The sequence below is a fragment of the Leptopilina heterotoma genome, unplaced genomic scaffold, assembly GCF_015476425.1.
Source record: "Leptopilina heterotoma isolate Lh14 unplaced genomic scaffold, ASM1547642v1 Lhet_161, whole genome shotgun sequence".
NCBI lineage: Eukaryota > Metazoa > Arthropoda > Insecta > Hymenoptera > Figitidae > Leptopilina > Leptopilina heterotoma.
This window is the reverse complement of record NW_025110876.1, coordinates 491757-502251: the sequence shown is the minus strand read 5'-3', so window position 1 is coordinate 502251 and position 10495 is coordinate 491757. Positions and strand designations below refer to the sequence as shown.

General features: G+C 25.9%; 1 protein-coding gene across 1 annotated transcript; it reads left to right on the top strand.

Moving 5' to 3' along the window:
- The first annotated feature begins 371 nt into the window (after nt 1-371).
- Nucleotides 372-9998, top strand: LOC122498927 (dopamine receptor 1-like). The gene is made up of 2 exons (XM_043606927.1): nt 372-2781; nt 9899-9998. The coding sequence occupies exons 1-2, from the start codon at nt 1493-1495 to the stop codon at nt 9996-9998; spliced, it is 1389 nt and encodes a 462-aa protein (XP_043462862.1). The 5' UTR covers nt 372-1492.
- Nucleotides 9999-10495: the final 497 nt, after the last annotated feature.

Genomic DNA, 10495 nt, shown 5'->3' with positions numbered 1-10495 from the left:
ACACAAAAAAAGTGTAATAAAATTATCTAAATTTTTTTAGAAAGAATCACGTGATCGAAGAAAGACCCACCCCTTGAATTGAGAAACACATGTAAATAGCAGCACATAAGAGGATTATTCACGATTTGTATAATTCGATTAACTGGATAACGAACGAAAACAAGCGTCATTTTCCAATATTCTCTCTCTCTCTCACTCTCTTTCTCCATATTTCCCCCCACGAAAGAAAACGGAAAAATCCTCTCATTATATCAAAACTAATAAAACTTGTAAAATATTCCTCTTAATCTAGAAAATAGATTCTATAAAAAGAAAATTACCCAAATTTGTAAAAATTAAATAATAATAATAATAATAATAATAATGACAAAAAACATATTTTGACTATAAATTTTTGTTCTCTTCAAAACTAGATTATATAGAAGAAGAAGAAAAAAAAGAAGAAATTTCTTTAAATGATTCTTTTGTAAAAAGAAAAAAATTAACATTTTTTCTCGTACACAATTCAGAGGAGCAGGTCGGAGCAGTACGGGTATTCCAAAGCTTAGCCTTTTAGCCTCGGTGCTATAATTAATTAGCCCGCGGGCATCATTAGCGCGAAAACTTGATTGAAAAAACGTTGTTGGCGAGAGATCATAAAAAATATATATTAAGAAAAAAAAAAAATATATATATATATATATATATAGTGTGCATATATGTGAAAAATCTTGTATTCGCGATTATCTTCACTACTATTGTTTAGGTGAAGAAGAAAAAAAGGAAATAGTAATAAGAAAAGTAGTTTATTAGTATCAAAGTAAAGAAGTAAGAAATAAAAAGTAAGAAGTAAATAAAGAAGAAGAATATTAAAGGGAGAAAAATTAATAAACACTAGAAATAAACGGGGACCAATTTTCTTTTTTTCTACAATTGTCTCCTTCTTTCATTTTGGGGGGAGAAAAAAAATTGTGTCCCTTTGTCCCAAGACGTAAAATTCCAAAAATAACAACTAATCCAAATATCTTCCGATTAAACACGTCGAGTTGATTTCTTATCAACAACGACTAGAGTAGAAGAGAAATTCTAAATTAAGTTAGTTTATTAGCGGACAAAGAGATTAGTACTTATAAGAGACGAAAGAAACAGAATTTCAAAAAGAAAAAGAATTCTATATCAAGAACAAAACTATTCTTGATAAATTCTAAATAAAAAAAGTGTAAAAGTTTCGATCCTTCGGAGAAAAATTGAATTGCTCAGGGGAGAAAAAAAAGCAAAAGTGGATTTTTAATTTTCTCCTTTTGTGTGAATAGAATTTTTCCAAATATTGATAATGAGAGGATCGTCCTGAAAAGGAGGGATGTCGACTCTGTCCACGAGATGCGAGGACATTACAAATTTCCTATTGTTACTGTTGCTGTTGCTTGTCCTGGAAATAACGCCCAGGATACGATCGTGTTGTTTTTTAGAACCAGCGAGATAGCACCTGCAAATTGGTTCGCAGGTGCAAGTGATGCCGAATATTGGCAGCATAATGAGCATCGGCACCGGTAGTCGAAAATCGGCGAGCAACATTGATGAGGGTAACATGAACACGTGGAATGTTGCTCTCGTTACTGGTCGCTCGTCATCTTCAGCATTGTCCTTCAAATTTACATCACCAACAACAACAACAAAAACAACCACCACGATTGCCGATCAACAATTATCATCACCATTACCATTATTAAATTTCCCCTCCTCGTCATTGTCGTCATCGAAATTATCCGAATTATCAGGATTATCATCACTGTCTTCATCGAAATTAGCTGAATTATCAGGATTGCAAGTGGAATTATCCTCATCAGGTTTGTCATCATCTGAATTATCAGAGTTATCTGGATTGTCATCGTCAGAATTATCATCGGAATTATCATCGTCAGCACTATCGACATTGTCATCAACAACGTCCGCAACATCCTCGACAACACCAACAATCGAATACGAAGAAGAAATCACAGTTAATAATACAGTGATCACCGATAATAATAAAAATAGTATTAATACTAAAAATACTAATAATAATAATAAAAGAAAATTAATCTGTGATTGTGAGAGTGGTTGTGAGAGGACAATTAATACCGAAACGGAAAAAAGTGTTTACAATATGACTACAATTGAGGACAATCTTCTATTTGATTTTAATGATCCCCTAGAGGATTTTGATTTTACATTTAATTCGTCATCGTCATCGTTAAATGAAACATTATATCCGTGTAATAAAAGTATGGAGAATGAGACATTTATTGTACTCAGTATGTATCCATCGGGTTATAGTTTACCGACAATAGTATTTGCATCAATTGTGGTGACATTATTGATGATTGTGATTGTTGTTGGTAATATGCTTGTTATTATTGCAATAGCAACTGAGAAGGCATTAAAAAATATACAAAACTGGTTTATTGCGAGTTTAGCGGTGGCGGATTTTTTTTTGGGACTCATTATAATGCCATTTTCATTGGCTAATGAAATAATGGGCTATTGGATATTTGGATATTGGTGGTGTGATATTTATTCGGCAATGGATGTTTTACTTTGTACGGCGAGTATTATGAACTTGTGTCTAATTAGTTTGGACAGGTTTTGGAGTATAACGCAAGCAATTGCTTATTTGAAGAAACGAACACCGGCAAGAGCGGCATTAATGATTGCACTTGTTTGGTTATTGTCGGCATTGGTGTGTATTCCACCGTTATTGGGTTGGAAGAGGCCAAATCCTGAGGAGGAATATCCAAAATGCAAGGTAAGAATCATTTTTTTGCAATCTTCTATATATATTTTTACCAAATCAAAACATTTTAATCATTCTTTTCTCATTTTTATTTTAGGATTTTTGAAAAATTGAAAATAAACATACAGATTGGAAAATTTTAATATAAATGTATACTATAATTTTTTTAAAAGAATTTTTGAAATAGGATTTTTGGAAATTATTGAAAATAGTATTCAAAATAGTATTCCGCAATATTATAAAGAAATATTCTTCTGCGAAATAGAAACAAAATATTTTAGAAAAAGAATATATTTTATTTCTAGGTAAAAATATTTCTACAGAATATTATAGAAATATTTCTGCAAAAAACTAAAGGAATATTCTTACGAAATATTGAAATAATATTTATGGCGTAAATATATGAATACTTCTAAGAAATAATATAAAAAAATTCCTACTGTAATACTTTTAAAATATTTCTACAAAAAACTGAAATAGTAATTAAGGAAGATTTCGACTATATCAGCAATTAGTGACATCTATTAGACGTCAATTGAACTCTTTGGTTTAAAGTCAGGTGTTATTCTTAAGATAATTATTCCGATATGGTTGTCGGTAAATAATTATATTTTTGAATTTAATTTTTGATCTGAAAAAATAAGCTGCGTGAACGACTGCACTGTGCATCTGTGAGGACTCGAACCCCAGTTAATAGCTGCCTTTCGCGGGACTAACGCCTACCAATGCACCATGCCAACACAGCCTGGACGTTCACGTTTCTTATAATCTCAGATCAAGCCCATACACTAGTCGAAGAGCTGTATAGTTAATGTAGGAAATTATTTGCTGATTAAGAATTTTAATTAAGGAAGATTTCGACTATATCAGCAATTAGTGACATCTATTAGACGTCAATTGAACTCTTTGGTTTAGAGTCAGGTGTTATTCTTAAGATAATTATTCCGATATGGTTGTCGGTAAATAATTATATTTTTGAATTTAATTTTTGATCTGAAAAAATAAGCTGCGTTAACGACGTTAAATCTTCCTTAATTAAAATTCTTAATCAGCAAATAATTTCCTACATTAACTATACAGCTCTTCGACTAGTGTATGGGCTTGATCTGAGATTATAAGAAACGTGAACGTCCAGGCTGTGTTGGCATGGTGCATTGGTAGGCGTTAGTCCCGCGAAAGGCAGCTATTAACTGGGGTTCGAGTCCTCACAGATGCACAGTGCAGTCGTTCACGCAGCTTATTTTTTCAGATCAAAAATTAAATTCAAAAATATAATTATTTACCGACAACCATATCGGAATAATTATCTTAAGAATAACACCTGACTTTAAACCAAAGAGTTCAATTGACGTCTAATAGATGTCACTAATTGCTGATATAGTCGAAATCTTCCTTAATTAAAATTCTTAATCAGCAAATAATTTCCTACATTAAACTGAAATAGTATTTTCAATTACTGTAGAAAAATTCTTACATAATACTTTACGAATATTTTTTAAGAATAATGTAAGAATATTTTTTTATATTAATAATAACTTTATAGCAAAACACTGCAATAGTATTCTTAAGTACTGTAGGAATATTTTTTAAGACTATTGTAGAAATGTTCCTATGGAATGCTATAAAAATATTCCTGTTTCCAAAAAAGTACTATTCGAAAAGTAAAAATTTACTTATTTAAATATTACGAAAAAATAATTTAAAAATACTACAAAAATTTTAATTACGTATAATATTTCTAAAAAATAATGTGCAAAAATTTCTAAAGAACATTAAAGTACTTTTTGATTAAATACTGTAACATTATTGTTTGTTTTTAAAAAATTATAAATTTCGACGTGTGAAATGCCGAAGAAATAATTTTAAAAAATAGTAAAAATCTGTTTGTTATTAATTTAATTTTTTTAATATTATAATTTATTAATTATTACAAATAATTAAGTAAATCTATTTTCTAATTAACATTGTACTATTTGCATAATATTTTTCGCCTAAAGCAAAAAAAATGCAGTGAACAAAAAAACTTTCCCTAATAATTAAGAATAACATTTCCTTTTAATATTACTTTTCATCTCTACTTGGCGCGCGCAGAAATATACACCTGGGACAAGGGAAAAACTTGATACTCAAGCTGCCAGTATTTTATAAAATTTATAACACTCGCTTATACATGTATATATGTAAAAATATCTCTGTAGAGGAATTAACAAATTTTTTTTCCTAAACTTTTCCAATCCATCTTGTTATTTTCTTTTTTTTAAACGAATGTCTTAAATTATATAAAACCCACTGAGTAGCGATTTCATTTCTATATTTTTTCAACCGCATTATATATTTATTTTTCTGAATTTATATCTCTTTATACCTGATTTTATATTTAATTTTTTATTTCGAAACTTTTTAACTTGGAGACAAAAAAAAAGAATTTTTTCTCTACGAAAATGGAGATAAATTATAGTTACCATTAAAGCTTTTTTTAAACTTTTTTTTCTTACAGTGAAAATATAAGGATATTGTCACACGAATAAATTGTACTCGTTAAATTTCTCGAAGTCTTTAACGACAATCTTCTTGAAATGTAAAATGAAAGAAAAAATTTATTTCCGTTGTGTATTGAAATTAATGAATTTATTTAATTATTTGATAATTTTTTTAATTCATAACAACAGGATATTATTGAATAATTTATTATAATTTAGTGACTTAAGTAATTTAGTGAATTTAGTAATTAACTATTTCGCTAATTAATTCGTTAACCAACTAATTAATTAATTTTTCATCAGATTATTTACTTATTCAACTAATTAAATAGTTATCAAAGTAAAGAATTAATCACTAAATAATTAACGTTAAGGCCTTTAACTAATAATTAGGATTAATAAATTGTTTAACAAATTACTTTGTTGAATTTAAACTACTAATTATTTGGTTAAATTTAGACAACTGATTAGTTAGTTAAATTAATAGTATTAATTAGTTACATTAATTTAATTGACTAATTAGTTTGTTCAATTAATTTAAACAATTAATTAGTTAGTTTAATTTAAACTAATAATTATTAGTTGAATTTAAACAATTAAATAGATAGTTTAATTTAAATAAATAATTAAATAGTTAAATTATTTTAATCGACTAATTAACTAAATTAATGTAATCAGTTTAATTAATAAATAATTAAATACAATTAAATTAAAAAAATAATTTAAATCATTAATTAATTAAAATTAAACAGTTAATAACAATTAAAATAGTTGCCTTTTCAAAATGAAACTATTATTATGTTGTATTTACAGTAAGTAACTAATCATTACAATATTAAAAGCTCTAATTGAACGTTGATACGTAATTAATTTATCGTCGAATTACTCATAAATTAACATGCCAAATAATGGATTTACCAAAAATACTATTTGGTATTTTATCTGACAAAATGTCTATTGAAAATTTATTACTCTAAACAAACCACTAACCAAAAAGGAATGAAACATTTCGATACAAAATATTGTCATTTATCAGTTGTGTAAAATTAATTATTATAAATTGTTTAACTCATTATGGTAATTAATAATACTTTCTCAACAATTGTAAAATTAAATTTTTTAGAATTTATTTCTTAGCTAATTATTAATTATTAGAGTAAAATTTATTTTCTAATTTGAGAAGAAAATAAGAATTTTAAATAATACATAATTTTAAACAATACATAATTTTAAGCTTTGGATAGGAGAGGTGGGAGAGGAGTTGAATATATGTGAAAATGTAAAACGATGAGGGGAATATTATAAAAAGAGAACAAATAATTGACAATAAAACATGACAGCTCATTTTATGCTACATTGTAATAATATGTTAATAATAATTAGAAACTTAATTAACATTACAAGCATTTTCCTGTTTGTAAAATAGTTTGAAAACTTGTTATCGGAAATTAAACCACTTTATTATCATCAGCTTTTGTTTATTTTTGAATGGATTTCGAAATTTTGTTATAACGGCATGACAATGTTTATACTCTCAAAAATTTAAAAAAAATGCTTTTTTCTATAAAAAAAATTGTAGAAACAGTTTGCATTTAATTTTATGTTTTTTTTAAATAATTTGTCATTAAATATTGTAATTTCTAAGTTAATAAATTTGTAAATGAATTAAAGAATTCTTTTTGTATATTTGTGAATACATTTTGTTAATAACTTTTGTGTGTAGGTAAAAATTTTTATCAATTTGTTAATAAATTTATTCTTTAATAAAATCGTTAAAACATTTGTTAATAACACAAAATGATTGTTATTTGTGTTGTAAATTAATAATTATTAACAGTTATTAACAAATTTTTCAACAATTTTATTAAAAAGTAATTCAATTACCCACAATTTTATTTATAAAAACTAAAAAATTTGTAAATAAATTTATTTTTTGTAAAGTGGTAAATAACTTTACCTATTTATAAATTTGTGAATAAATTTACTAATAAATTTTCAAATAAGTTTGTTAATAAATTTGTAAATAAATTGTTTATTAAATTCATTAGTTAATTTAGTAGGTAATAAATTTATTAACATATTTGATAATTTACTGTAATTAGAGATAAATAAAAATCCGTTGTTTTGAAAAAAAACATTTTAATGCATACAAATCCATCACTTTTTTTAATGAATTTGAGAGAAAAGCATTTTTTAACGTGTATATTTTACGCAAAGCTTAATAAAATCATAAATGTTGCACATGATAAATGAGAGCGGATGAAGATTTATTTTTCGAGACTTCATCTGAAAGGCATTTGCAACCACTACATATTTTATGTTGTTTTTTTTGCACATATAACAATTCACGTCCTAGACAAAACAAATTTAAATAACATCATCTCTTTATATAAATTAATAATTTCTGGAATAAATTAAAACTTCTTTTTCGTTTTTAATAATAGTTTTTTTCTTTTAAAATTATAAAAAATTTATCTAAATTTTACAAATTTTTCTCGTCAAAAAATCCAATAAAAGAATAAAATTAATTACCAAAATTTTTGAAGTTCTTAACAAATTTTTTTATTTAATTATATTTTCGTTTCTCGCAAAAAAACTCGTGAAAACAAAAATAAATTTCAATGAAAATAACAATTATTAAATATTTTAACTCTACTTTACTTTCTAAATCCAAAAAGAAATTTTCTACACCTGTTGAAAAATTTTTATTTTCTAATAAAATTTTCCACAACAATTACACTGCTTCTTTTCAGTTAATTACAATTTGAAAATTTTGACTGCTTCTCTTTTTGTCATTTGCTTCGTGATTTGCATGAAATGGGACAAAATATAATAAAATTAGTGTGCTTCTCCTTCATGTTCTCCCTTGCGAATTAAACACACCATTTTTTTTAAACTTTTTTGCCTTTTCTTATTTCTCTTTGAAGATGTTAATTGCCAATTAGGTCAAAGTATCAATCAACATTTTTTTTCATTTTTTTTTTTTTTTGAATTTACAAAGAAGTACTGATTAATCTTCAGAGAGGGAAGGGTCTCATGTACACGAAGAGATTTTTTTCTAAAAGAAAAAAAAGAGGAATGGAAATTGGAATGACTTCTCTTGTCATATGTTGAAATTCGTGACTGTGAGGAAATATGTCTTTTTGATGGTATTTGTAGGTATTGACATATGTGACGGATTCTATCGACGATTTCTCTTGGCAATACTTGAGTGGGTAATCTAAACCGTCGCTTGTACAATACTCAATTTCCAATCGTAATATTTTCCCTAGCTTATACTTTATATACATATATATATATATATATATATATATATATATATATATATATATATATATATATAAACCTATACGTGAACACGAAAGAAAACTGACGTTTTTAGAATTGGAGACCAAAAATTGAAAAAAAAGAAGAAGAAAGTGAGAGAGTGAGAGAGAGATTGTGCCCTTTTGTGTGCAGAGAATTTTTCAATTTCTTTTTTATATAGTACAATTTCTTGTTTATTTTTCATTGATTATCATTATTTCTTTACATTGTTATTATACGTTAATTTAATTAATTAATTTATTTATTTTACTTATTTAATTTATTATCAGTAATTCCATTTATGATTCATATAATAATAATTTTAAGAAATGCATATCACTTGTTTATTTTATCTAACAAATTTCTACTTTATTATTACTAATGCATTTAATTATGTTTAGTTAATTATACTAACCGAAAAAATGCTCTTATATTTTGACAATACATATACTTAATAGTAACGTTTTCAATTTTTGTTCAACATATTAACTATTTTAATAATTTATATTAATTAAAATAATTAATGAATATTGTTCACAATTGAGAATCAATTTTTTAAAAATAAAATAATTTCAAATATCTACGTTAATAGTTTAATTACAAAAGAAAAAATTGTAAACAATTTCCAAAATGTTGAAAAACAATATCTTTGAATACCAAAATACTGAATGCTAAAAGAAGATTTAAACTTAAAATTAAAAATATTAAAGTCAATATTAATTAAATAATTAATTGAATTGTCATTTCAATGATGACATATAAAGTATATATTGTATTGCAATTTATAGATTTAATTACAATTATAAAATTGAAAAATTCACTTGTTTACTAACAATTTTTTTGTTTATTTAAAATCATATTACTGTATAATAAAATTTTATTTATTTTATTCCATTTTGAAAAAATTAAGTTTTTTTTAAATTAAATTTTAACTAAATTTTTTTCATGATAATTTAATTCCTTAAAATAATCAATAGAAATTAAAATTTTAAAAAATAATCTTGTCTTTAGTAGAAAATTTTTTAAAAATTGGAAAAAATTATATAAAAATCATTTAATTTCAATAAATAAAAGTTAAAAAAAAAATAAATAATAAAAGTTAATAAAAGTTAATTAAAGTTAATAAAGGTAATAAAGTTAATAATGTTAATAAAGTTAATTAAAGTTAATTTTATTTAATAAAAGTTGAAAAAAGGAAAAATGACTAATTTTAATGTGTGGACACAGAATGAATGAATAATGAATTTAATACGACAATTATTATAAAATAAGTAAATACCTATTATATTCTTCATTTATTTATTCTTTTATCTGCAACTTGTTTTTTTAATGTGTTTATTAATGTTTCTATCCCGTGCAGAAAAATGGTGAGGGCCCCCGGCGGGGCCCTCGTGGATTGCCCTCTTGCCATGTGGAACCCGTACACTGAAAAACTGTTGGTAGAGCAGTTCCGCTATTGACTGTTGTGCAGCGCTACTTAATTTTAAACTCACAGCTCTATCAAAATTAGGCGAGTTGCTCTCCTAAACTTGACTACCAATGGCGTTGGCGAGCGGCTGCTTGACAAAAAGGTCAGCAGCTCTATCAAAAAGGAGAGTTGCTCGCCCAAAAAGGAGAGTAACTCGCCCAAAAATAAAGTGAGCTGTGCGTTTCTTTTTAACGCAGCAGTTCACCGCATTAGGCAAACAGCTCTACCAACAGTTTTTCAGTGTAGGGGCAATCCACGTGGAGCCCTCGAAGGCGTGACATGCTTTCCCTCATGGGTGCCCTCGAGGAAAATCCTCATGAATTCCATATGGATTTTCCACGCGGTGCCCTCGTGGATTTCATAAAATGCCCTCAACTTTATTTTCAATTAAATTAATAAATTAATTATTTATTAATAACAAATTTTAATAATAATAATAATAATAACAATATCTATCTATATTAATAAAATCAGACTTTTGTCTGTACA